Source organism: Adiantum capillus-veneris, chromosome 3 (genome assembly GCF_014529385.1).
Source record: "Adiantum capillus-veneris isolate H3 chromosome 3, ASM1452938v2, whole genome shotgun sequence".
NCBI classification, from domain to species: domain Eukaryota; kingdom Viridiplantae; phylum Streptophyta; class Polypodiopsida; order Polypodiales; family Pteridaceae; genus Adiantum; species Adiantum capillus-veneris.
This window is the reverse complement of record NC_140933.1, coordinates 45,393,308-45,421,076: the sequence shown is the minus strand read 5'-3', so window position 1 is coordinate 45,421,076 and position 27,769 is coordinate 45,393,308. Positions and strand designations below refer to the sequence as shown.

The following is a 27,769-nucleotide window of genomic DNA, read 5'->3' as shown; positions in this document are numbered from 1 at the left end:
ATAAATATTGCATGCTCTCATAAACCACTCATTTCTTAAGAATAGGTGAGCTCTTGCCAACGAAATGGCGAGCACCAAACAAACCGCGAAAGAGAATCCGCCTGCCAACAAAAACACCCTCCAAGGATGTGAGAAGCCGTCATGGCTTAAAGGCACAAGAAAACGGCCACGAACGCCTGGCCGTTCTAGGAACTCATCTAGTAGTGGGCATGGTGGTAGGGCACGAGAGTCATCGAGGACTGTTGAATCTCCACCTCCTCAAGATATAACACCTAGAAGGAGAATGAAACAACGTGCCCAGTGCTGGAGAGAAGAAGAGGGCCAACAAACAACAGAGTCCGATAGGGAGCAGCCGTCGCGCCACCAATCACAAGCAGGACCATCCAGGACTCGGGTGGTCCATACAGACACTCAATCAGAGAGTGAGCCACCATGGCTGCGATATAAAATACCACGCACACACCGGGTGGCCGTTGGGGGGGAGACATTTCCTCGAGGCCATGGAGCTCTCCCCACACGATAAGATTGACAGCCAAGGGAAGAGGAAGAATCAGAAGAGGCTGCATAACGAGCCCCTAAGCATGTAAACAGGCGCAAGTCTAAGTTTTTCAAGAAGCCTAAACGCCGCCCGCCAACAAATGTGCAAGTACCCCCAAGACAACCGCAGCGGCGCCGAAAAATAGCAAGGGCATTTGCAAAAATCCGCCACTACCAGAAGACGACGGAGCTTTTGATTCTACGCGCCCCCTTTGCTCGCACTGTGAAGGAGGTGCTTCAAAGCTATGGAAATTAGTATAGAATGCAAGCAATAGCGCTAGAGGCTATTCAAGAAGCTGCAGAGGCCCACATCATTTCGGTGTTGGAAGATACCAACCTATGCGTCATACATGCAAAGCGAGTGACAATACAGCCAAAAGATATGCAACTTGCACGTCGATTGCGACGAGACTTCGAGCATTATCCGAAGTTACCCCTCTTTTTGTATTGCACACCCTTATCTTTGTAATGATTTGACTTTCAGTCAATTTCAGTAAATTTGTGCTTTTTAAGTACCCTTGGGGGTAGATAAACCTACAAGGGGCAAAAAAAGCCTGGCCACAAGGGCGCGCAAACGGCCAATCCATCAGTTTTGGATGGGCCATTTGCGCGCCCTCGTGGCCAGGCTTTTTTTTGCCCTTGTAGGCTTATCTACCCCCAAGGGTACTTAAAAAGCACAAATTTACTAAAACCTATTGGTTTTGCAACATTATTTTACATGGATCCTTGTGGACACCCTTTTTTGGCCATTTCAAGCTTTGAATTCCCTATAGGATATAAAAAAAAATAAACCAAGTGTCGATGCAACATTAATTTGGATTTTTCAAATGTCCAATGTAATTGGACTTTTTGGTGCAGGGGTGTACTAGGTAGAGCTAAAGCAGGTGATAGTGTGCTGGAAACTTCATTTCATAATTGATTTCACCTTTTCTAGTGTCCTTGAGTGTGAACATATGTTGGAATTTCCATAAAAAGGGTGCATCTAAATTAATGATGCAAAACCAACTCATTTCAATAAATTTGGGCTTTGTAAGTATCCTAAGGGGTAGATAAGCCTACCAGGGACAAAATAAAGCCTGGCCACAAGGGCGCGCAAATGGCCCATCCAAAACTGATGGATGGTCCATTTGCGCGCCCTTGTGGCCAGGCTTTTTTTGGCCCTTGGTAGGCTTATCTACCCCCTAGGGAACATAAAACACCTAAATTTACTGAAATTGACTGAAATTACATACATAACTTGAAATTACAAAGTCACCAATCAAAACAATTTTCATATCACCAATTGAAACAATTTTCAAGATTGACAAATCACATTCAAAAGAATTTGCAAGATAGAGACACAATTTCAAATATTTTTTATTACTTCCAAAATGGTGATTTTACATCATGTATCTGAGGAGTTCATAATTTTTTTGATCATTTCCTGGCGCCTATTTTGCGCGTAAGGCAACTCCCCAGTCAAGAGGGACTGCGCTATGGCCTTTGGGTCAGTTGAGCCAATGGAAGCATGTATCCCTATCTGGGCAAGCACTTTACCATGAAAGCCAGTGCCAAACGCTGTGCATACAAGGGATCTACGCACTAGGAACACTTGATGCACAGTTTGAGCAATGGTGCTCAAACACAAAAACTTGCTCAAAGCTTTTAACGACCAAGTCATAAAATGGGCTTGGGGAGTAAATTCATTATGGATAATGGCCACATCGCCAGGGGGGAGTTGTCCTAGGTAATGCGCAAGGGAAGCTTGAGGTCCAAAGCCCACCCGTCCTTGAAGCAACATCATCAACCTCCACGACATCCTGTCATAAACCGATGAAGGTTGAGAGAAAAGACAATGAAGGATAAAATAGTAACATGAAAATTAGGATACAGTTTACCTCCTGCTCCTTGTCGTCCTCCTCCCTGTTGCCCTTTGCATCCAAGTCAATGCTCCCATGCACCACAGATACGACCTTTGGATCATCAGATGGGAGGTTGCATAATGTCATAGGCATCCTAGCAGCCTCAACCTTGGCTTGCGTGGCTTGGAATTCTTCAGCAGCCACGTGCAACTGCTCTGCTGTCAGGACCTCCGCACATACAACTGCAATAGTGTCAGCAACAGAGTCCCCATCTGGCAAGAGCTTGATTTCTAGGGCATCTAGCGTATTGTCTAAGGGACATTTGGTGCTGTTGCATAGCACGCTCAAGCATTTATCCATGCGTAGGCCAAATGCTTTCTCCAAATCATGCAGGAACACATACTCCTCCCCATCCACTAACACTAAGGAGAAGCGGCTGATTTCTATCTCTGGGATAGCCACATCCGTCAGTGGTAGTAGCACTGGAGTGTCACTAGGACCAGCCGCAACTATGGATTTCTCAACCACTTCCTCAAGACCCCTAGGGTACTCGAGCCGGTGTGCCTTTCCTTCCGCTCCAGGGTTCATGGGGATAACCTATTGCTCCTTGGTGTCCTTGATAAAGGACCCAACCTGAAGGTGTGGTAAGCGGAGCTCCTCCAAATCAGGTTCCTCGCTCACCAAGAAGATAAATGTTGCGAGCCGAGAAAGGTACTCCACCCTCAACTTGTGCTTCTTGAGCGCTGACACCCCTGGGGCTTGCTCGTCCAAGTAATGGCCTGCATTGGTTGCAATTTCTTAGAATCGTTGCAACCGCTCGGAGAATGGGCGATCACCTTTGTGTATATAGCACAAAAGATCGCAAGGCACCCATATCCCTACATGTGGGGGGATAGATACATAATATTTTATGATGTGCTCCTCCATGAACGCAAAAATCTCGGCAAATGCATCCATGTGAAGGGCAACTGTGGCATCAAGGTCAGGGAGACGAGTAAAAAAGGTGTGGAGGTCCAAATTCCCTTTGTATTTGGTGTCCTCAAGGAAGAGGATGAAGCGTGACAAAGGGGTGGATGTGGCTGCAGATGCAGTGGCTGTGGAAGCATCCATGTCTAGCCTGGGGTGTAGATAGAGAGTGGAGGAGCTCAAGAGTTGCAAAAGTGAAAATAGTGAATGAGTTAGGTGGTCCCCCTTTTATAATGGACCCTTTTTTTAAGACATTTAAAAGAAAGGGCACTTTCACCAAAAAATGATTTCTCATCCCAATGCAAAAAATTATATTCAAAGGCATGATTTGCCGAAGTAAATCATGTTGATTACAGCGGGGATCAATTTGAAAATTGCAAGAGTTACAAAGTTATAAGATCGATAGCATAGTTCCATCCATCCCCCAGTCCTCCTCAACCTTCAATTTGTCTTCCATTCTCTTTCCAACCTGCGAAAATTCATTACAATAAGCATCCGATGATCGACAAACCATGATGTATTGAAAATGTGGTGGAAGGATTCTCACCTTGTGACCTTGTAAACGAAATTGTGCTTGTTGAAGGGCCTCAAAACCCATAATAACCAAATGTTCTCGAACATTACTGAGAGTCCAATGCTTGTTCACTTGGACTGCCTCCAAAGCATCGTTGGGCATCTTCACTGCCATGTCAAAGCTTGCAATAGCGCCGTCTACACTATGTAAGGGAGTCCACACTCCAAGCTTGCACATCCAACGATCATAGTGAAATCGTATGTACAAGGAGGTGCGGGATTTCAAATAGCGCATTCCAATACCTGAAGCTCCAACCTTACAACGGTACCGGTCTCCGTTGTGCATGCCCTCCACAAAACCCCAGTTCTCTTCTAAAAGCCTTCCTAATTCCTCGTAATCCGCATCTTTACATACAAGCATTGTGGTAGTCTCCACAAATCCAAACTCTTCAAAAATGTACACAAAACAATGAATAGGCAAACACCAACTCAAGCCCACAGACCTAGAAGCTTTAGAGTATTTCAAAGAGTTTTGGACATCCATTATCATCTTTTGCTTGAAAGATGCTACCGACCACAAATCTGGCACCGGCCACTCCATACTTAATAAGGAAGTTACTTTGATGGGTTCAAGCGTTCCAAACGCTTGTGTAGAAGTAGGGACAATATAGGAGTGAGAATAGAAGAAAATCCTTCTTTGAACCAGTTTGGTTGGGCAAAGATGTGGGAACATTATTGCTTCAATATCCGCATGTATAGCATTTAATGTGGCGGAGAGACTATGTAGTGGCTGCTCCTCCACCAACGTGGATGGAAATATGACGATAAATGCATGACAAATCTTAAGTATGAATCCATAATAACATTACACTGTGATTTCACACCTAGCTTTGTATTCTCAAAACATGTACGTACAATGTGTTGGAAATCGAGGTGGTTGTTGCAAATGCATGGTTGACATTGAGAAAACATGTTGCACAATGGCTACGGTCCCCTTGTCTTTCCGGTTCTTGAAGCCAAGGAGCTTTCCTTTCCAATGAAGATCCAAGGTTGCACGATTCTGCACACGATAAGGGCCAATAGCAGATGGTTGCATGTATACCCAAGCACCTTTGGTGAACTCTTGTGGCACCCACTCATCATCTATGTCACAGCATGGCCAACTCCACTTCGCAAAGGCGACCATAAAATAGTTTTAGGGGGGTTTTAAGAAGATGAAATTTGAGTTTTGAAAATTTTGAAAATTTTCAAATTTTCGGGATTTTTTTAAAACCGGATCAAAAAGGAGGGAAGTTGGAGGTTCCATATGGCCCAATCCCCCCTTTCTCACTAGGTAAGAGCCCATTTAAGAAGTGTAAGATTACTTTGTCCCCCTACATTTTTGAGGGCATAGAGTGTGTCCACCACCCTCTTCTCATTGGATGGCCTCTAATTAACCGTAATCCTAAAGGGCCCCTAGAGGGTTCATATTTTTCCTAATGATGCCAACACACAACATCTCTATGTTTGCAAGATCGTCCTTTGACTGTAGGCATCTCTCTAGACTCATTTGTGCCAAAAGCATTGCTCCCACATCATCCAAAGTGATAGCATCCCTCCTATGCTGTCTCCTACGCTGTATCATCCGTCGAAAACAACGCCTACGTACATGCCCTGTATGACCACAATGCCAACACACAACATCTCTATGTCTGCAAGATCATCCTTTGACTGTAGGCATCTCTCTAGACTCATTTGTGCCAAAAGCATTGCACAATATTTGCCATAACTCTCTAGTTGTACATGTATCCAATCCAATGTGATAGACAGACTCACCAAGGTGTAACATGATCGTCGAACGTGCAAGCTCATCCAAGTCCTCCCACTCATCGTCAGTCATTGACTCTGGCCTAGCATCCATGTCCTGTAGTGGCAACACTTGGCCCAACTGAGCCAATGCATCATGCATACCTGCTTTCCAATGCTCAAAGTTTGAACCATCAAACTTTGTATGGAAAAGCACAAACCCTGACAATGATGTACATGCCAAATCCATGGCGATAACCTGTGACAAGACCAAGCACAAATCGATCAATTGACAATAGCCAAAGCCTGGCTAACTCATACACCAAGTACTGTCAAAATACAACATAAGCTGGCATAAGCTGTCTAAGAGAAGTGTCAACAAGTATGGCGATCAATGTAACAAACAAGTGAACAAAACCGCTCAAATGATGCCAAAACACCCGCTCTAATCCGAGAGCACTATGTGGTAATCGATGAAGCTATCATCAACAATCTCCCTCCTGAAGAGATTACCACATGTATGTCAAATGACATAATCCGGTGAGCAAACACTCTCACAATGCGATGCGAAAACACTATGGCAAAGCAACCACCGAGTGCCAAATGCAATCAAAACACGATTGCAAACCATGCGCATAAACAAATGAACTCGCAAGAAAAATCCGACAGAGTTTCGGCAGTATTTGGCTATCTAACCATAATAACCATACATGCCATAAACATGCTCAAAACCATGAGCCAATCATGCGCAAAATCCGCACTCAAGTATACATGAGCTACCCCAAAGTCTCAACTCCGTAAACTTGGAAAACAATCCTGTAATCCGAAACACAAAGTGCATCAACCGTACTCTACAAGCGAAGCATATACTAGCATAAACTTGAATGCAAACCAACCAAAATGTGACACAAATTGATGCTCAAAACAGCTGAAAATCAGCCCACATATACCATTGCAAGGTGAAGAATACCATCCTCCAAAAAGCGCACATCATGTGCATCTACATGGCAATATAAACAAGCATCAAGCATGTACCAATTGTGTAGCAAATGAGCATCCATATCAGCTGAAAATTCAGCTCACAATCATGCCAGGAATGCTTGTAGAACTCTTTGCAAATCCGTGCACCACACTTTCCGAAATCTGCTCAATCGCATAAGTCAATGCACATAACTTGTGATGAAGCCACTCTCGAACCTGAGAGTCCACAAGAATGCATACATCCACGAACTGTTCTCAATGTGTGCGCATAAATGTGTTGAAAATATCAACCCACACTCTCTTCAGTGAGAGAAAAGCATCAATGCGCAAAACAAGAGAATGACAAAGCTCAATCCGAGCTCTCTGAATGTAGCAAATCACCACAATATGCATACATAATCTTCAACTTTTTGAATACCCTGCAGCCTGTCAGCCCATATCTTCCAAACCGCTCAGAATTTGCAGAAACTTCCTTCTGCAAAGTTGTAGACCACGCGAAAACGATCGGGTCGCTTGGGAATGGACCTGAAATGTGTTGTTTATACAGGTCAAAACAGATTTAAGAGTACGAATATCATATCCTACTTTAGTGTTCATCTTTTGATCACGTCAAATTTATTTTCTTACATTGTAGCATGTATCACAAGCTACATTTCTTTCTCTCCTAGAAACTTCATGGACTCAACTTGTTAGTTGCCACCATTATATCCATAGTAGGGGAGCATCTTCTTTATGGAAACTTTAAAGATGCCACCATTGACATCAATCAAGAAGTTATAAAATATTCTAACATCATTACAAAAACCTCAAATTATTTCAAGCATCTAATAAAATTGGAATGATATAGAAATGATACACATCTCTCTCTCTCTCTCTCTCTCTCTCTCTCTCACACACACACACACACACACACACACACACACACACACACACACACACACACACACACACACACACACACACACAATGTGCTTGAGCTGTAAAAATCTACACCTGTGTATCCGAGACGTGCAGGCAGTCTGAGTGACATATCTCAAAATTGGTTAAAATTTTGAGAAAACTTTCTTCTGCAAAGTTGAAGAGGATGAAAAATTGGTCATGGATAGTGGGAATTGGCTTGAATGAAAACGTTTTGGTAGGCCAAAACAGATGTGCAAAAACGTGCTGTAGTTTTTGCTTCTTCTCTGCTTGCTTCCCCGCTAAGCTCCAATGGTGCTCCCAATCCCTGAGCTCTGATACCAGTTGAAGTGCGTGAGCGGGAGTGTGTGCAGCGATGGAGAAGAGAGGAGAGGAGGAGACCTTGTGTTTGCAGGGGTTGAAACTCACTCTCTACATGTGAGCCCTTTTATTCTATTATGTACATAATGAATAAGTATAGTGGGTGGGCACCTGGCCTAACCGGCCACATGGGGCTTTACCCCAACAAAAAGATACCCTCTAATGAAATGGAAAAAAACTTTTTTCCATGCACTCCATATCTAAGCCTACCACTTGGATTGTCCTCCTCTTTCCCTTTGGTTAGCCTTGCCCTTCTCCAAAACCAATTCAAAGGTATCTCTAAGGATTCTACCTAATTCACACTCGCCACAAAATTTCAGAGCTCTACTACTTTGAAGGAATTTGATATAAGGATTGATAAGCAAAGGACACAAGGATGATGGATACTAGTTTGGCCAGCAGCCTTCACTGCTCTTCTCTCTCTCTCTCTCTCTCTCTCTCTCTCAATGCTGAGTGCTTGTGTCACCAGGTTGCATGACACACTTGTTGGAGCAAGCAAGTGTTGCCACGTGGCCAAGGGAGGGGCCGGATTTTCTCCCCGCTTTATTAATAGTATAGAAAGTAGGAGGGGACCAATCATTTTTAATACTTTATTAGACAGAATGTAGGGAGATGCTTTCTTTAAAAGCAAGGTTGAAATCGCTACATTGTGTCAGAAATAGAATTTGTGCCACATCTTCCTCTCTCCATGCATAAGAGTGCACCATTAAAATCTCTCCTCTTAGGCTATGGTCATGCGAGGCCTAGTTTTTCGTAGATCAACCGACAATGTCTGACTCATGGAAAATTTCCACAGTTTCTTACTGGCTTCGTACACCAACTATGCCTATTTAGTCATAGTCACAAAATGCCTGCCTACTCCCAGTCATTGCTTGCTCTCTATCTCCTGCCTGCACCTTTCCACTTTCTCTCTCTACCTGCTGCCGATGTTGGTTAGATTTTGGGTGCTTGCGATTGTGGCAATCGCACTCCAGCTAGTCTCCAATCACCCATAACGGGCTACTGCTAGTTGACCAAAATGATGGTAAACATGGAGATCACGCGACATTGAACTCAGTTCCTAAGTGCCCATGCGCCAGTGCTCTACCATGTAATGGAAATGGCCTATGAACTTTGAGAATAGTGGAGTTAAGAGAATTAAATAGAACATTTTTGTGAGACTACTTTGAGAGCATAGAAGGTGGACTTAATTGATGGTAGAAACATAAACATAGTACTTAATTAACTTGGCATGAACAATACTTTTGCAAGAGAGAGAGAGTTTAAAGAACTTGACAAAGTTGAGGACCGGATTTATGTGGAGCCGTCCCCCCTCCAATAGCCATTTGTATTATAGATTCTCCCATTAAGAGAGACTTGGTACAATAAAATCTTTGTGCTCCTTGTGACCTAAGTGATGCAATGAATATGGAAAGCTTCATGCATCACCCATAACATAAACTTTGTAAAAATCATTTAACTATCCCAAGCCTCAGTCCCAAGGCCTCAAACACCTTCGAAGGCGGAGAGAGCTAGCGGGGAATGAGGGTAGGGAAGAGGAAGAAGAAACATTCCATAGGAGAAAGAAGTAGTTCCTCACTTATCACCACTCTTCTTGCTAGCATACATAATAGCATAGTAATGAAGATGGCAAGCTTAAGCATTGAAGCATGGCTCTTGGTTGGATTTGCATTCCATAGCCAAGAGTGTTGGTGTAGGCTCTCAACTTCTCTACTAGCTTGGAGAAGGAGATGGAGCTCTTGCACTTTGCACTTCACACAATGAGAGTGTGTGGGAGAGTATACGCCCCAAGCTAGTAGCCCCCTTCTTGCTTTGGTCGACCTGCCCTTGTAGCTCATGCTTGAAGCTCATTGGACGCTTCTAGGCCTAGCCAATCATATGCAAGAGGCATATCAAGCAACAAGGCTAGCCTTGGGACAAGTGCCCCCTTGCCCCTTTGAGAGAGAGGACTTGATAAATGCAAAAACAATTAATTAAATTAACCAATTTATCATTGGACCCCTTGGGAGGCCAACCAATAGGCTTTAGGCACACCATGAGGGCAACATGGGTAGGGGCTTGAAATGTGTCCTTATTGCCTCTTGAGGCTTGGGCTTTCCTTGTGTGTGTGTGTGTGTGTTCTCTCTCATCCCCCTAGCTTTAGGGCTCGCCCCCTCTTGAGTAGGGATTGGATTTGACTTTTTGAACACCTTACCCTCAAGTACCTTAGTCAGCAAACATGACAAAGCACCTCAAGCCGGATTTATGTGGAGCCGGTCCCCCCTACAATATGCATTTATATTATAGATTCTCCCATTAAGAGAGACTTGGTACAATACAATCTTTGTGTTCCTTGTGACCTAGGTGATGCAATGAAGATGGAAATATTCATTCATCACGTGAATAACATAAACTTTGTAAAAAGCATTAACTATCCCAAGCCTCAGTCCCAAGGCCTCAAACACCTTCGAAGGTGGAGAGAGCTAGCGGGGAATGAGGGTAGGGAAGAGGAAGAAACATTCCATAGGAAATAGAAGTTGTTCCTCACTTATCATCACTCTTCTTGCTATCATAGTAATGAAGATGGAAAGCTAAGCATTGAAGTATGACTCTTGGTTGGATTTGCATTCCATAGCCAAGAGTGTTAGTGTAGGATCTCAACTTCTCTACTAGCTTGGAGAAGGATATGGAGCTCTTGCACTTTGCACTTCACACAGTGAGAGTGTGTGTGGGAAAGTATTCCCCCGAAGCTAGCCTCCTTCTTGCTTTGGTTGAACCCCCCCCCCCCCCCCCTTGTAGTCATGCTTGAAGTTCATTGGACCCTTCCAGGCCTAGCCAATCACATGCAAGAGACATACAAGCAACAAGGGTACCCTTGGGACAAGTGTCCCCTTTTCCCCTTTGAGAGAGAGGACTTGATAAATGCTAAAAAATTAATTAAATTAACTAAAATATCATTGCACCCCTTGGGAGGCCAACCAATAGGCTTTAGGCACACCATGAGGGCAACATGGGTAGGGGCTTGACATGTGTCCTTGCTGCCTCTTGAGGCTTGTGCTTACCTTGTGTGTGTGTGTGTGTGTTCTCTCCTCGGGGGGTGCACTATGTAATAATGTTTATGTATAACGTGAGTTCGAAAGGAGGGGTTTTAAATTGCAAATTTTTAAGGCAATTTAACAGAGATACATTAAAATAAGAGGTTTTTATTTTCAATTTTGAAAAAAATCCTAAAATAAGGGGTCATTTTATTCATTCAGAGATTTTAAAAGAGGGGCTTTTCAATACCCATGAACGCACATTATATAGGGATTACTGAATGGTGAATCCCCTGAGGTTCTCTCTCATCCCCCTAGCTTTAGGGCTCGCCGCCTCTTGAGTAGGGAATAGATTTGACTTTTTAAACACTTTACCCTCAAGAACCTTAGTCAGCAAGCATGACAAAGCACCTCAAGCTTGGGTAGTGCTCCCACAAGCATCTCAATCCCCCTATTCGGCAAGAATGACAAACACTTCAAGTACCTTAGCCATCAAGCACGACAAGCACCTCAAGCACCTTAGTGAACAAGCACGACAAGCTTGGTCTAGGTTCCCACCTCAAGCACATCCCTAGATTACCTAAGGTCAAAGGACTTTTAACACTAACCTTTGGAGGTCTTCAATGAAGCTAACCCTAAGGTCTTTAATCTCCATTGGCTAGCCTTGCTCTTTGACAAATCACCTCTCATTTGGACCCCTTTACCTTTGGTCCCCTGTTGAGATAGACCCGTAAGCACATGTCTATATTCTAACCCTTGTTCCCGTTTATTCTCCCACATTAAATGATCAGTTTAATATGAGAAAATCATTTGGGTTGGTTAGATATTAGATTTTATGACATTACCTCTCTCTTGAAATCATAGTCGTCCTTGACTAATGAGGTAGAAGAGATAAAGCCTTAGTCATTAATCAATGTTTCTTAGCGGGTAGAGGATCCCTTTTAACCTTAGGACATCCTTCCAAGATGAATAACTAATCCATTTGGTGCTTGGGAGACATAGTTGCCGCAAACATGTTTGCTCTTTAGTCCATTTCATTCTCCCAAGTAGAGTGACAAATTCTACTTGGTGTTTGAGAGACGTCGTCATCACAAACATGATTCAAGTATGTATACAACCTAAATTTGTGCACAATAAAAAGAGAAATAGTCTTATAAGACAAAAACATTGGTCATTCAAAAGAAATTTGTACATTTTCTTACTCCACTGTAGCATTGTAAGCATTAACAAGGTTCATATTGTCCTTAAGCTGTATTCCTTGCATCCATCTAGCATCTTCAAAAGGATAATTTTTGAACTTAATAAGATACCGTCAGGAAATCTTATCATGTCGTAGTACCTTGTCTTCATGCCGAAGGATAGCTTCGTTTTGTAGCACCTCTTCTTGGTCTTTGATTTCGGGAGGGTCTTCAATAATTGGTTCACTTGGTGGCTCTCCTTTGTAGGGCTTAAGTAGGCTCACATGAAAAGCAATGTGTATGAGCCAATGGTTGGGCAACTTGAGTTGATAAGCCATCTCATTGATTGGCTTCAAGATTTGAAAAGGACCATAGTATCTTTTTGCTAGTTTACCATAATACTTTTGATGGCGCGTATGATTTTTGCCTGTCGTTTGCCGCCTCAATCAAGCCTTGGAAAACTTAAGTAAGACACGATCATTTTCTTTAAACATTAAGGCCCTTCTGTGCTTGTTAGCAACAACTTTTTGCCTTTGTTGAGAGATGGATATAACCTACTTAATCTTTTGAAAAGATTCTTGTAGGTCACAGCTATACTCATCGACAATGAAGATCTTCCCATGTACTTTAAGTAGCAAGGGACTTTTTGGTCTTCCCTCAATGATTTCAAAAGGTGATTTTCCCATAGAAGTATGCACATTATTATTGTACGCATATTGTGCAAGAGGTAAATGATTTTTCCATTGTGAGCGTTGATCTACTTCTGTAACATAAGTCTTTAGTAGATCGAGTATCGTAAGATTAGCTATCTCACTTTGGCCATCCGTTTGTAGGTGATAGGCCGGCGAGAAATTCAATCTTGTACCTTGATTTTCAAAGAGATCTTTCCAAAAATTATTGGTCATTCTAGGATCTCTATCTGACACGATGGACATTGGAAATCCATGGTGTTTGAAAATTTGTGATATGAAGAGAGTTGCCATTTTGTGTGCCTTAATAGTCTTTTTGACGGGAATAATGTGTGCTTGCTTGCTAAACCTATCAACTATCGTCCATATTCCCGTATTCCCATGGATAGACTTGGGTAATCCAAAAATAAAATCCATGGATATACTCTCCCATGGTGAATTTGGAATAGGCAATGGCTGGAGTAATCCTGGTTGCTTCCCTCTATCATACTTGGTCTTTTGGCATACCACACATTTTGAAACATACTCTTGTATGTCCACTTTCATGGTAGGCCAATAGAAGTACGTCTCTACTCCTCGAAGAGTAGGTTGAATGCCTCTATGCCCCACATAGGGAGGAGCATGGGATTCATACATAACTTTCTCCACGAAAAGAGTGGGTAACACATAGCCTATTTCCGTGGAGAAGATAACCATCCTGCAAGGTGAATGGTTCCTCTTTCTTCCTCAAAGTAAGGGCTGACATTATGTCTTTAAAGTCAGGGTCAATAGCATACTCATCTATCATAGAAGATATATCACTGTGAGTTGCTATAGATACTGCATTAACTTTTGGTAGTCATGAAATTGCATCGATCACTTGATTGTGCTTATCAACAATGTGAGAAATATGAAAATTAAATTGCGAAAGAAAATTTGCCCACCTCATTTGTTTGTCGGAAAGCTTGGTTTGCGTCATGAAGTACTTGAGATTTGGTGGTCGGTTCGTAGAATAAATGGAGTTCCTTCTGCAATGCAGTATGCCTTCAAGGTGCAAGTGTATGTGGTTGAATTTAGAGAAATGCCCTCTCTTTGTATCCACTAAAAACATCCGAGACCTTCCTGACCCTGACTCTGTTGGACATAACTTGCAATCAATGCACTCCATAGGCAACATTACGGATAGAAAGCTCATTTAGGATTCCACTGCATTTGACGTACATGCTGACTAATGTGTTGCGTAGGTAGGTGTTCTTTTCAAGTAACCAACTTTCGAATATCAGCATGCATCCTACTGCCTTGATAAAAATTCCTTTTTCTTAGCACAATCTTTAACAAAAGAAAGACTTATTCTCTCTCTCTCTATTAGTGCAATGTGTCTCCTATCTTGTGTGATCTCTCTCTCTCTCTCTCTCTCTCTCTCTCTCTCTCTCTCTCTCTCTCTCTCTCTCTCAGCTAGTAGCACTTCTAGCTTCATTTTCTATGTTTTATATCCAAACATGGTATCAGATTCACCAGTTTGTCTCTCATAGGTCATTTTGGCCTCTTCAAGATGCTAATATATCTTTGTGGCCTCAATCTTGAAGTTCATATATCATTTCATTTCTCTGTTGTGGCCATCAACTTCAAAATTCACAACACTACCTAACAACAGTCTCGCTCGCTCTGCAGTTTGAACTTCACTCTCTCTCTCTCTCTCTCTCTCTCTCTCTCTCTCTCTCTCTCTCTCAGTTGGTCTCTCTTTAGAGGGTATCTTATATAAAAATAAAATCAAAAGCGCCATCAAATGAGGGGAGGATTTGAGCATGCAAAGTAAGCGACATGTCTCTCGGACCAGGAGGGGGATGAACGTCAGTAGGCAGAGCAAGTCACTCAGCAAGAGCTTGAGCGCATGCTACAAAACAGAGCAGACACGTGCTAAGACTAATGGCGATTCTGATTTGCAAGTTGCCATTGAGGTGAGCGTTAGAGCGAAGCAAGGAGGTGAGAGTCATGTAGGATGGGAGATGATACCTCTCTCTCAAATAGCAGGACCATTACATGACTTAACCAAGAAGAATGTTAAGTATTCATAGACTGCTAAGGAGCAAAATGCTTTTGACAAGATCAAAGAGAAGCTTACCTCCCAACCAGTCCTTATGCTTTCGGTTCTCAAAGCCATTTGAGGTCCAATGTGCTGCTTGTGATGATTGCCTTGGAGAAGTCTTGCTTCAAGCATGCCATAGCATATGAGAGTCGAAGGCTCAATATGGATGAACGGATCTTGGGCATTTATGAGAAAGATCTTTTAGTTGTTCTACATGTCCTTGACACTGGGGGAGAGAGAGAGAGAGAGAGAGAGAGAGAGAGAGAGAGAGAGAGAGAGAGAGAGAGAGAGAGAGAGAGAGAGAGAGAGAGAGAGAACAAAATGGAGAGCAAGATAGTCTAGAGAGCGAGCAAGACTGTTGTTAGATAATGTGGGTGATTCACACTGGAGAGAGAGAGAGAGAGAGAGAGAGAGAGAGAGAGAGAGAGAGAGAGAGAGAGAGAGAGAGAGAGAGAGAGAGAGAGATCATACAAGATAGGAGACAGACTGTAGTAAGAGAGAGAGAATTAAGTATTTCTTTTGTGAGCTCACTTAAAGATTGTGCTAAGAAGAAGGATTTGTACCAAGGTAGTAGGATGCATGCTGATATTTGTGATAGTTGGTACGTTAGTCAACGTAGTGTAGCACAATCCTCCACCAACTTCCTATCCGCAATGTTGCCTATGGAATGCCAATGGCTTACCCCGTGTCTAGGATTAGGCATTATGCCTAACCATAGTCAGCAATCGACAAGTGCTCAACAGGTGGTGGTGGGGTGTATGTGTGTGCGCATGCGTGTGTGTGTGTGTGTGTGTGTGTGTGTGTGAGAGAGAGAGAGAGAGAGAGAGAACATGTATGATAGGTACGCGGACATACAGGGGCTCGATCATGCAACATAACGTACAGGAGCTCGAAGCCTCGATTATACACTATTGGAGCTAAGAAAAAAATCTACATAGCACAGCCGAAGGCGGCGCCGTTGTACTACTTAATATAGTATTTGGATGAAGCTTCTGTGATTTTTGATGCCAAACATGAGCATACAATGCTAATCGATTATAACATCCACTTTATTGGTTAGAACTACATTGGATGACTTGTTAGATACAAGGAAAAATTTGGATTGGGCTTTTGGTGCTCCTCCTCTTTAATCCTCATTCTCGTTTAATAACGAAGGTTAAAAAGGGGGCACAAGTTACAAGCTCCCTAGAGTGTCATAAAAGTTGGGGAAACGAATGGAAAGTTAGGCAGGAAAATAATGGCGCATTTGGTACTCCATGGAAGTGGGAACCATGGAATAAGAGATAGGGGTTAATGTGGTTGATGGAGGAGGAGCTATGGGCTTGGTAAGACCACGACCTTGGTCTACCAAGTAGTCCCATCGATCTTGCATCATGTATACAAATGTCATTAGTGCCACTTGTACTGAAAAAGCAATGTTTAAATTGCGAATGCTACTCTTGGTGACATGCTCCCATATCTCGATGCCGATGTATAAGTTGATAATACACAGGATGATTGATCCAGTACCTAACAACCAATGTATTCCATACCAAACTGGCCTTCCCTTCACACCACTGCATGCATGGAATAGAGAATGTTAAACCATTGACTGTTTGTATCTATCGAGTACTACATCAGCTTAGAAATGTACACTAATTTTAGAGTAGCTAAAGAACCACAGGATCAATTTGTGCTGTCAATTTTTTTAATATAATTCTCTACTTGCCACTTTGAAGCTCGGGGGGTCCACCTTTCAGTACCCCCCCATGTAACGTGCATTCGTGGGGTATTAAAAAACCCCTTATTTTTGGATTTTTTTCAAAATTGAATATAAATCTCTTATTTTAATGTATCTCTGTTAATTTGTCTAAAAATTTTGCATTTTAAAACCCTTCCTTTTGAACTCACGTTATACATTAACATGATTATATAGTATATAGTGCACCCCCTGAGCTGAATTGAAAAGTGAAGGTTTTGTAGATTATAGATACACATCATGAAAAAATACTGGTGATGAATTTATATCATGCAAAAAAAATTCTTGACTATTTTTGTTATAAAAACCAAAAAAATTTATTACTTGCTTTCATAATCATTAAAGGATTAGGACCATACAAGATTTTTTTTTTTTTTGTACCTTGTCCTCTCTACTATCCATTGGATCAAAACATAAAATTATAAATATTGTAATAAAAAAATGTATTTGATTCTCTCATATTCATCAAAAGGTATAGCCAGTTTCTTAGTGATCATGTGATTAATTTAACATTGTCTTTTCCTTCTATGGTTTTATTGATAACTTACTGGTTTGGTCTCAGGAATCCAATAACAGGTTGAATCCACATGATGATCCATAAGCTAAACCCAAGCTTTTGATGGGTATGACTCAAGTTAAATCCCCACGTCTTGAATGAATAGACTGCTCCGCCCGTTAGCACAGCAATACCTGCAGTCTAAAAGGAAAGAAACCAATTTCTTTAATCATGAGACTACTAACAATATAGAGTAAAGGCATGTTCTTGGACATAGGGCTGGTTTGGTGATTAACAAGATTTGGAATTAAAAGAAAACAGAGAAGCAAAATTTTTTCCCCCATAAAGTATACAAAATAGCATTTTGAAGCATGAAGAACTTGAAAACCTCTATGTTTTGGAAAGTAAGTAATTTTCCTACATAAAGTCAAGGCAAGGTAAATTCATTGCTAGGTTTGCCAAATTTCTTGAAAGACCAGTTTAGCAAGTTTAGAGTCCAAATAATGAGCTATGATTTGTGTGTTTATTAACCTGTCCTGTTTTTAAACATCTAACGCTGCATGGAACCTTGTGCTTTGGAGTGGGTGTTTCATAGTGTAGACAGAAACTTGCCGCGCTCTCTTTTAACACACTCACAAGAAGTTTTGGACAAATTCTCACAATAATTCTCACATTGTGTCTTACCTCAACATCATGAGTTTCTGTGAGGGAGGCACCGCATACCTAGTACCTAGCTAGGTATGTGGTGCCTCTCGAGCAGAAGCTCATGATGTTATGCATTGTATGAAAAACATTGAAAAAGACTCTATTTTCCTACATGAGAATATTTTTGAATCTTCTTGTGACTCATGCACTACGTGAACCCGTGCACACACACATACAAGTAGTAGTCCAAACTAGCCTACCAATCAATGTATCCCACTCTATCGACTTTGATAATAGTTTTGTGAGTAGAGATATATAAATGGACACACACACACAAGTGCACGCTCAAAGTGGAATTCTCCCTCCACTTTTGTTCCATAGACAATCTCTTGTACTCTCTCTTGCTTCTTTTTGTGCTTAGACATATCTTTGGAAAACATGCATGTATGCATGCACGTGTGTGTGTGTGTGTGTGTGTGTGTGTGTGTGTGTGTGTGGTTGTAACAAAATTTCATTTTAGTCAATGATGCTTCAACATGTTTATTCTTGATCTTTTGACACAAAAAATTATGCTAGAGAAAAAGTACCTGGAGGCCAAGATGGAAGTAGTAGAGAAGTTGGAGGGCCTTGGAGGATCGGAGGCTATCCTTACGGGCTATCCTCATGAAGCGTGCGACCAAGATACCCAATGGCAACAAGAATCCTGTAGATGCATACATGAGCCATGCATGCAGCTTCAACGGCTCCAAAGACCTAGGTGGCTAATAAGTTCAAACCAACAAATTTCTTGGTTACATGTGGTCCTAAAAGCACATTACACAAAAAGACAGTCACCATGTAGTTTCTTTTATGAGATGAGATTAAACACATTGTATTTTATAATGCTTTTGTGTATTTTGATGGTGTTCAAGTTGAGAACGACCATGCCGATGTTTTTGGATGTGTCGATAGCATTGGAGTACTCCTGTTTGAGGTGAATTCATTGGTACCTAGCTATAACAAGATGTCACCTATGTGCACCAAATCCCCTTATTTACCCCTAGATCATATGGGATAGTGCTTTGTAATATGTAACTTCGCTTCCTTGTTTAACCCCCTTTCCTTACAATTACGTTGATACCATAACTCTCTACCCATACCCATACCTCGCTTGTTTTCTATTTTCATTACATGATTCTTTCAAGATCTTGTTTCAAGTTGGCTCACTCCGCTTTTTGCTCTAATATTGGCATGCAACAAGTCGTATTTAACTCACGACCTTAGCCTTTTAGAGACATGGTAGCCAATCGCCACCCTTTCCACTTCCTATTCACACGATCGTTGACACCCTTTTTCTTTTCTCGTTGGACACAAAGGGAGGATCTTTCAAGATTCTCCCTAATTAAAAGCAATTCCATAATCGTAGCAGATATGTACACAATAGAGCAAACAAAAGGAAAACCAAAGATTCCTAACTTGATTCTCTCTCTCTCTCTCTCTCTCTCTCTCTTTGTTTTTTTAAAAAGAGAACTACCTACAACTTTGAAATTACAAAACACACACACCCAACCCCCGTAGGTGGAGCCATCACTCTTAAGGTGAGTCTTCCCAACCGGATAAGGTTTGCCAAACCACATGAGAAATGCCCCTAGGGGCTACAACATGTCTGCGAGTAGTCAAGGGGTGTTGAACCCACCACCTTTGACCTCATAGGCTATGATTCTTCCAACTGAGCTAGCACTCGTTGACTCTGTGTGTGTGTGTGTGTGTGTGTGTGTGTGTGTGTGTGTGTGTGAGGGTAGTCAACGCGACGAGGTATGCCTCTCATGTGGTGCAAAGCGTCAACTTCAAGAGGCACGTCCCTGTGTGTGTGTGTACTGGTAGTCAACACGACGAGTTATGCCTCTCATGTGGTGCGAAGCCTCAACTTCAAGAGGGCACCTCTCTCTCTCTCTCTCTCTCTCTCTCTCTCTCTCTCTCTCGGCAAGCAACACAACAAGGTATGTCTCTCTCGCGGTGCAAAGCCTTGGCTACAAGAGGGCACATCCCTCTCTCTCTCTCTCTCTCTCTCTCTCTCTCTCTCTCTCTCTCTCTCTCTCTCTCTCTCTCTCTGTTGGCAAGCAACACAACGAGGTATGTCTCTCTCGCGGTGCAAAGCCTTGGCTACAAGAGGGCACATCCCTCTCTCTCTCTCTGTGTGTGTGTGTGTGTGTGTGTGTGTGTGTGTGTGTTGGTAGGCAGCACGATGAGGTATGTCTCGTTTGCAACGTGAAGCCTCAGCTGCAAGAGGGCACAACTCTCTCTCTCTCTCTCCCCCCCCCCCCCCCCCCCCCCCCCCCATGTAGGCACATATATAGGTTGACCTTTTAGTTTTTCTGGGGGGGCATACGGAATCTCTCTAATTAATAAAGTTTATTACAATACTAGCCAGGTAGGGGTAACAAGCTGAGATTTATTGGAAAAAGAGAGAGAATCTTCATTGATGTGAGCGAGGGACAATAGACAAGAAAGGGAGGCATGCGAGTCCAGGAGGTGGGCAACAAAAGCATGGCGTGCAGGTGGTGCACGACGGTAGCAGGAGCGTTGGGACATGCAACACGAAGCAAAGCCGAGGTGCAGGGGAGCAAGGATAGGCATCTTTTTTAATGCCAACAAAACGACATGGGTATGTGGGGTACGTACCTATGCGTGTAACCAAGTTTCCCAATTTAATATTCTTCATATTTTTCTCAATGATGGTGTGGATTCAATCATAAGTTGAGGCTTCACCAGAGGATGGGATCCAATGGCAAGATGGGATCTTGTTCTTCAAGAAATATCTACTCTTGGAAGGAAATATTTTGAAGAACCAAACTCTCCTAATGTGCATGCAAATTGTCCACTTTTGCTACTTAAACAAGCCTAGATGTCTCCTGCGATCCTTCAAAAACAACCTCTCAATAGCTAGATTCAAAGAGGTTATCTAGGAAAGCAGGGAAGTGATCCTATCTATTGGAAAAAGCAAAAACTTTGGAAAGTGAGAACAAACAATCAAAGCCATTACAATTTTGGTAACAACTAGATCACATCAAGAAATGTAGCTATTTAAAGCAGCTTACGATAGTATGGGACTGTGTAGCTCTGAGGGATGTATTTTGTGGACCCCCAAGGCACCTAACATGCTTAAAGATAATTGTACATTCCTTTTTAGGTGAATATAATACATTCACTCACAATTGTGAGTTAACACCCCCCCCTCCAAAACAAAAACAACTGAAAGAATCACGATGGCTTTCTAAAATAATTAGAACATGATAAATTCATTAGGTTGAGTTTAAGTAGAATCAGTGTTCAAGAAAGGATTGCCTCAGCTTAGCCTTGAGCAGGTTGAAAATGGAGACTACCTGGTTGCAAACCATGGTAAACGGAAGAAAAAATGGTGAAATATGTGAGAAAATAGTTCAAAAATCCTGCAAATCTTATTATGTTAGTATTTCTAGTTCGCTTCTTTGTGGGAAGGCAACTCAATCGACGACCGCTTAATAAAAGAGACTTTCCTGAATATTGACTAAAATTAAGTTATAGAATGTAAGAAAAGTCAAGCCATGTGAGGGTGTGAAATGAAATGTGAAATTATAAAAACTCATTAATATATATGTGTATGTGTGTGTATCCATAGAATTTACTAGAATTATACAAGTGAAGTTTCACTTTAACATTCTAAAACAATAGAATGCAAAAAAAGTCAAGACGTGTCAGGATATTAAATGAAAGTGAAATAAACATTTACAGTAAGTTTCCATCATGTACTGAAAACAATGAAAGTCTCCCTAACCCAATAAAACACTAAGGTTTCTTTTAGAAAACAACAAGTGAAAGGATCACTAGGGCTTTCTAAAACAATACGAAAGTAATAAAATCTTTAGGTTGAGTTTAAGTAGAATTATATAAGGTGAAACACTATTGAAGAATGTCTCTTTTATTAAGCGATTGAGTGTCCTCCTTGCAAAGAAGCAAACCAAATATACTAGTAAATTTTCTGAAATTTGTAGGATTTTTGAGTTAAGTTTTGACATCATTGCATCGGTTTTTCTTCTCTTTACCATGGTTTTCTTTTATATATATATATATATATATATATACTAATTAATATATGTGTGTGTACGTGTATGTATGTAGTATAGAACTTACCTTTAAAACCAAAATAACATTTAAGGTAAGTCCCAATCATCACTGAAAACATTGAAAGTATCTTAACCCAACACACCTCCAAGGCTTCGTTTAGAAAGCCAAAAAAGATAGTTTGTTGCCATGTATCATTGATCAACAAGCTTTTTAATCAATGGTCCACAATTGCACCCAAAATGTAACCCTTTTTCAATGGCCTTATGGAGTCCCAAAGAAACAATGTGAAAGTTCATTATGGTCTACATAAGGCTATGTGAGAGAAAACAAATAACATTTAAGGTAAGTCTTAATCAGGCCTTTTTTTTTTTGTTCTTCTAATCGGTACTCGTTACTCGCAAATGGTTTATATATTATGAAAAAAGCCCCAATAATAAGGTAAATGGTGTACATTGCACATTAGTATTTTGAAGCAAAATAAAACAAAAAGGAAGTAAAAATAAAAAGACACATCAAAAATCAAAACAAAAAAAGTATTTTAATGCATAAGCATAGAAAATAATTAAACAATTTAATGAAGTGATTTTTTTTTAAAATCCTCGAATGAGAGAATCGTTTATCAATACCTCAGTGTTTGAGAAAGATGTGTCTGAGCTTAAGCTTAAGTCGATTGAAAATTGAGATTAGCCGGTTGCAAAGGAGATAAAACCCGATAAAATATACTAGAAAATAGTTTGAATATTTTACAAATTTAACGATTTCTACTAGTATTTCCATTTTGTATTTGTATAAAGAAGAAACTTGCCGCTTAGACAAAAATGACTTTCTCGAAGACTGCATTATAAGATCAAACTCATATGAATATTTTGTTTAATGTTTTGATCTTTAAAGTCATTTTCAAGCATGCAGAGAAAGTAAATGCTGCTTTGGAGAATAGCTTTCTATTCCAAAGTTTTAGCTTTCTATTCAAAAGACTTTTGAATCCCTTAGGACACTTGTCTCTCAAAGAAGGCGATGTAAGAAAATAAAAAGGATAACAAAGTTATTTTACAAAGACCCTTGCCATGTGGCGCTCATCCAACCAACGAATCCCATGGCCTGAGTCTTGCAACAACCTTGCACAATGAACCCTATGGTGTTCCACATGCCAAAAAACATGTGTGTGTGTGTGTGAAAAATTTATTAAAATTATGTAAGGTGAAACTTCACTTTAGCATTCTAAAACAATAGAATGTAAGAAAAGTAAAGACAGAACGTGAAATGAAAGATAAGTCTCCATCATGCACTGAAAACTATGAAAATCCCACTAACCCAACCCAACACTAAGGGTTTCTTTTAGAAAGCCAAAAAGTATTGTGTTTGATACGATTGCCCTGCATAAGACCTTAGTAAAGCATGAACGTTGAGGAGCAATTGTGGATAGTTAGATAAGGCAAAATATTTTTGAGGTGCTTTGTTAACGGGTGGTTGCCACACATACCACACATACGTAGATAGTGCAAATAATATTTGCAAGGAAACTCTAAAGAGAACAAAATCTAAAGAAAAGCTAATAAAAAAGCAAATAGAAATGTATCAATGCACACAATGCAAACTAAACCACCTCCTCATACTCGCATGGAAAGTTTTTTGACTTTCCATTTTCACGGGGCTTTTCATTTCCTAAACTCACCCTTCACTTACTCACTCCTTAGATTTTGAAAGGATTTTTATTTTTTCAAGATTGGAGAGACCTTACCCTCCAAGATAGAAAGAGCAAAAAAGTAGAGAAGCATAAAATCGTGCATATCGAGTAGACAAGGGCAAGACGCATGCACAAAGGGTAGTTGGGATGAGGATGGATGGTGCAAGTGGCAAGAGAATGAGATGTGTTGGTGGCAACATGCGGCACAACAAGCTAGGATGCGTGTTGACGAAGTTGGGCAGGGGTAGGGGTAAGGGGAAGACTTGGGTATGTAATTTTTTTAAAGCAATGGTGTGCATTGAGCTGGGCATATGGGACGTTCGTTTGACAAGTCTAGATCACCGTGGTAAGAACATAGGTTGAACTTGTTTGCGTTTGTCCATGCGTCATGTCCAAATTTTAGAGAATGACTTCAAGGGCAAAGTTCAGGTGGGTAGAAAGTGAAAATATTCTATCTAATGAGAAGGGGAAAAACTGGAGCGATTAACTGTTAATGATGAGAATCTTTCTTTTCAGTTTCTAGTAATTGTAAAAGGACCCTAACTAGTCATTGTCTTGTGGAAACATTTGTGATGTATACATGTTGCCTTAGATAAGGCCTTAGTAGACCATGATTTTTTTTCAGAACTCACAATGGTGAGTAGATTATATTAGCAAAATTAGAGAATTACAAACTCCTTCCATGTTCGTTACGAGCCATGACATCTTCCATTAATCAAGGATACATTGGTTGATAGGGAAGCCACCTCGACGATACTCGATGGGTCCTCATCAATATCTTTTCAGGTCCATCATAACGACACATAGAGTCATGTTCCACTCATCAGAGTTCATATGTTTCCCGATGGCGATGATAGCCCCCTTGCTTTCTTGTATTGAGTCTCCGTGAGCTTAGCAACTTCTATGGTGTTCTCAAAGATCCGACAGTTCCTTGCCTTCCACACATGTTTAAAGTAGCAGAATCTCACAATTTGAGTTGCGACGAGCAAAACATGGCTCTTAAACACCTTCCCCCTAAAAAGAGATCGTTCTTGAAAAATCCTATTTTCTAGGTTTTTTGGACCCGTTTGCTTATCTTTCCTGCAAAACCACTTATTGTCGGACATTCCTTGAAAATGTGGGGGAGATCTTCACAAGCTATTCTGCATTGCACGCATCTATCCGAACCAATCTCGCTTAAACCATGAAAATCTTAGGAGCCATTTTGGACCGTTGAATAAAGCTTATCAACAATTAGCTAATGATTCGAAAAAGAAAGACTTTTAATGAGTGGAATTGGGTAACTATGTCATTGTGATGTTTGTCTGGTTGGAGCGCCCTTTTGAATGTAAGTGGCCATGGCTCATATTGAGCATGGTGCTGATGTAATGGTTTTCTCTTTTTACTATAACCTCTCACATATTGTAAGATTTGCAACCGAAAAAATAAACATTTTGCATGTAATGGAGATAGTAATTAAGCATTGTCTTATGTGTGTCTATAGGCCATGTGAGACATAGTTGACATTTGTTTTCCTGTTCTATAACGACTGTACAATGAGTCGTGGGTCATACACAATTATCCTCTTGTTTATGTAGGCCATTGTGATTTTTCACCTTGTTTTTCCACTAAGGAGGACCCGATCAGTTTTATTGCTTTATTAGACAGAATCTTGAAAAGATACATGGCCACGCATGCAAGGAGGGACGAAACAAATACTACGACACACAACATCTAGTGGGGCAAAACAAGAGCTACGATGCATGGCAATGAGCCCTTAGCAAGGACTAGGGTTGTGTGCACAATTGAGGGACATCATCATGAGGAGCAGATTTTTGAAAAGACACTTAACAGAGCAACGCTCAAACGCAATTCGTCTAGTTAGCTCATATGAGATCAAGCGAAGCCAAGTCACTGTGCGTATTGATCACTGGCTTGTCCCTATATTACCTTCATGTTTCTTGAACGAAAGCAATACAGAGGAGGGAATCTGAGACAGACTCAACAAAATAAGATTGAGAACGAGCCAGTAAGAAGTAGGGGATATCAGCTTAAAGGAGAAAAGCTGAAGCAAGACAATTGAGATTTCCTACTCATTTTTTTGTCACCAAATATATAGTGACACTAATCTTTTGAATCATGCGGTAACATAGAAATTTGAATTAAAAAAAGTGAAAGAGAATAGAAAGATTGTGTTTGACACTATATTGAACGTTTCATTTTAAAGAGAGAGATACACAAATGTCCACACCTCTCACATGGGCCTAAAAGAAATTTTAAACAAAATTGTTTGTCATGTGGCACTAATCCGCTAGCTTTATCCAATGGTCTAGAGATGCACCCAAAATCCAACCCTTAGTACAAAATCCAACCCTTTACTAAGGAATACTTATGTAGTCCAAAAAGAGTGTTTTAATTCACGGTGAAGGCTGTGTTTGTGACATTGTGTAGAGGCGTTTTATAAATGCTTCTTAAATGCACGCACTTGCTATTAGTCTTTTGAAAAGGTGGACCCCCTAAGTGTTCAAGAAATTAGTCTTTTTTTCGTAAACCGCCATGCAAATGGATTGGGGTCCTTCTTGTCAAGATGCAGAAAGAAACCTGGTAGAATTTTCCAAGTTTGCAAGATTTTTGAACGATTTTCTTGCATATTTTATTAGTTTTTCTTTCCTTTACCATGCTTTGCAACCAACTAATCTACATTTTCAACCAGCTCAAGACTAAGCTAAGGCAAACCGTCTGATGCACTTTTTGTAGATTCGCAAAAATAGATAAACTCAGGTGCAACAAAACATGTAACCCGCCCCCCCCCCCCCCAATTGAACTTTTGGACGTCACCTTTGCAAGCCTATCACTTTAACCACCTCACCTGTGCATGCTTGTTGAAAGCATTAAGAGATGTGTTTCTTCTATGATAAAGCTGCCGCATTGTAAATTTGGGTTAATTTAGTAAAGTCGAGCAGATTGATAAATTCAGGCGACATCACAAGATGAATGACGCACGATGCCCACGCTCCTGTAGGAAATAGGCGTGGGCCATTGATCCCCTCCTTCCCATGCTTGTGTGAGATAGTGCTAAGGACTACCCTACTGAAGAGCCCATGGAATTTAGTGTTGACGTCGAAGATAGATCCAAGGAGTATTGAACTCGAGACCCTCTTAGTACCCTTTTAAGAGAGAGAGAGAGAGAGAGAGAGAGAGAGAGAGAGAGGAGAGATCAGAGCCTTACCTTTGCTGGTCTTGAGCGGGCTGCATTCGGAGCAGGGCGCTGAAGAGCGAGAGCTACATCGATGAAGCTGCAGGTACTTACAATGAAGACGAGTCCAAGCAGCTGCAGCTGGTTGCTGCTGCCACATAAACGCAGCTCCCCCTCCATTCTCATCGTCATCTTACGCTAACTCGAGCTGAAGAAGATGAAGAAGCCGCACGTGCTACTCTATTATCTCTTTACAGAAACAGAATGGCTGGCAACCTCTCATCATGATCATTGTGAGAGAGAGAGAGAGAGAGAGAGAGAGAGATGGGTCGAGCAGTTATTGCATTTATATACCACGCCAAGTTCCTAGGGAATGTTGGGTTGCTAAGCCTAAGTACTGGAAACATGTGTATATACGTTGACTGTGCGCAGAGAGAGAGAGAGAGAGAGAGAGAGAGAGAGAGAGAGAGAGAGAGTTGTATGAGAGGCCGGAGAGAGGTGATGCGCAGGGTGTGTGTGTGTGTGTGAGAGAGTGAGAGAGAGTGAGAGAGAGAGAGAGAGAGAGAGACTGCGGTGCAGGTTGTATAGACGTGCGAGGCATATAGCCAGCAGCAGCAGGCGTAATGCGTTGATGATGGGCGGGCGCACTCACACACGTCCCACCCATTCCTATACCCCGCCCTTTTTAATCATTCCTTACCCTAAAGTACATATGCAAAGTGCACAAGAGGCACATTTTTATCGTCTCATATAACATATAAACCTCCAAGTTCTCACTAGGATTAGGGTAAAGGGGCCATATTATGGACCTTTGAGCTGCTGCCGAGTGGATTTTTTCTATGCTGCTCCATTTTGGGCAAGGAGGGGTGCAATTCATAGCGATAATCAAGACCTACTTGCAACAGAAGGTCTAGTCTAATTGATACTTCATAGGCCGAGAATGGCTAGATTTTGTGCGGTCCCGTGTACCTAAAAGCAAGACCAATAGCTCTTCTTATGAGCAAAAGCATGAATGGATAGCTCTCAAAATTCTCCAAATTAAAATGAGAACAATAAGTAGAGCATCAAACCTAATACAGTTTGACTAGATAATTGGCGTAC

The 27,769-nt window shown here is 41.3% G+C and overlaps 1 protein-coding gene across 2 annotated transcripts; it reads right to left on the bottom strand.

The window, feature by feature from the left end:
• Nucleotides 1–15,863: 15,863 nt before the first annotated feature.
• On the bottom strand, nt 15,864–27,316 carry LOC147460842 (cytochrome b561 domain-containing protein At2g30890-like). Of its 2 annotated transcripts, none has more exons than XM_086508532.1 (4): nt 26,702–27,316; nt 18,314–18,429; nt 17,134–17,282; nt 15,864–16,403 (listed from the first exon to the last, which is right to left on the bottom strand). In XM_086508532.1, the coding sequence occupies exons 1-4, from the start codon at nt 26,826–26,828 to the stop codon at nt 16,070–16,072; spliced, it is 726 nt and encodes a 241-aa protein (XP_086364658.1). In that variant the 5' UTR covers nt 26,829–27,316; the 3' UTR covers nt 15,864–16,069. The 2 variants fall into 2 exon arrangements, with proteins under 2 accessions (XP_086364658.1, XP_086364657.1); XM_086508531.1 differs by having other exon boundaries at nt 18,314–18,487; nt 26,702–27,309.
• Between the last annotated feature and the right edge of the window lie 453 nt (nt 27,317–27,769).

What these genes read in the sequence shown, in the direction of transcription:
- LOC147460842 (XM_086508531.1), bottom strand. Translation starts at nt 26,860, where the DNA reads ATGACGATGAGAATGGAGGGGGAGCTGCGTTTATGTGGCAGCAGCAAC. An exon ending in CCCGCTCAAGACCAGCAAAG is followed by an intron (nt 18,488 to 26,701) that starts GTAAGGCTCTGA and finishes TGAACTTATTAG; the next exon opens with CCACCTAGGTCTTTGGAGCC. An exon ending in ACTTCCATCTTGGCCTCCAG is followed by an intron (nt 17,283 to 18,313) that starts GTACTTTTTCTC and finishes CTTTCCTTTTAG; the next exon opens with ACTGCAGGTATTGCTGTGCT.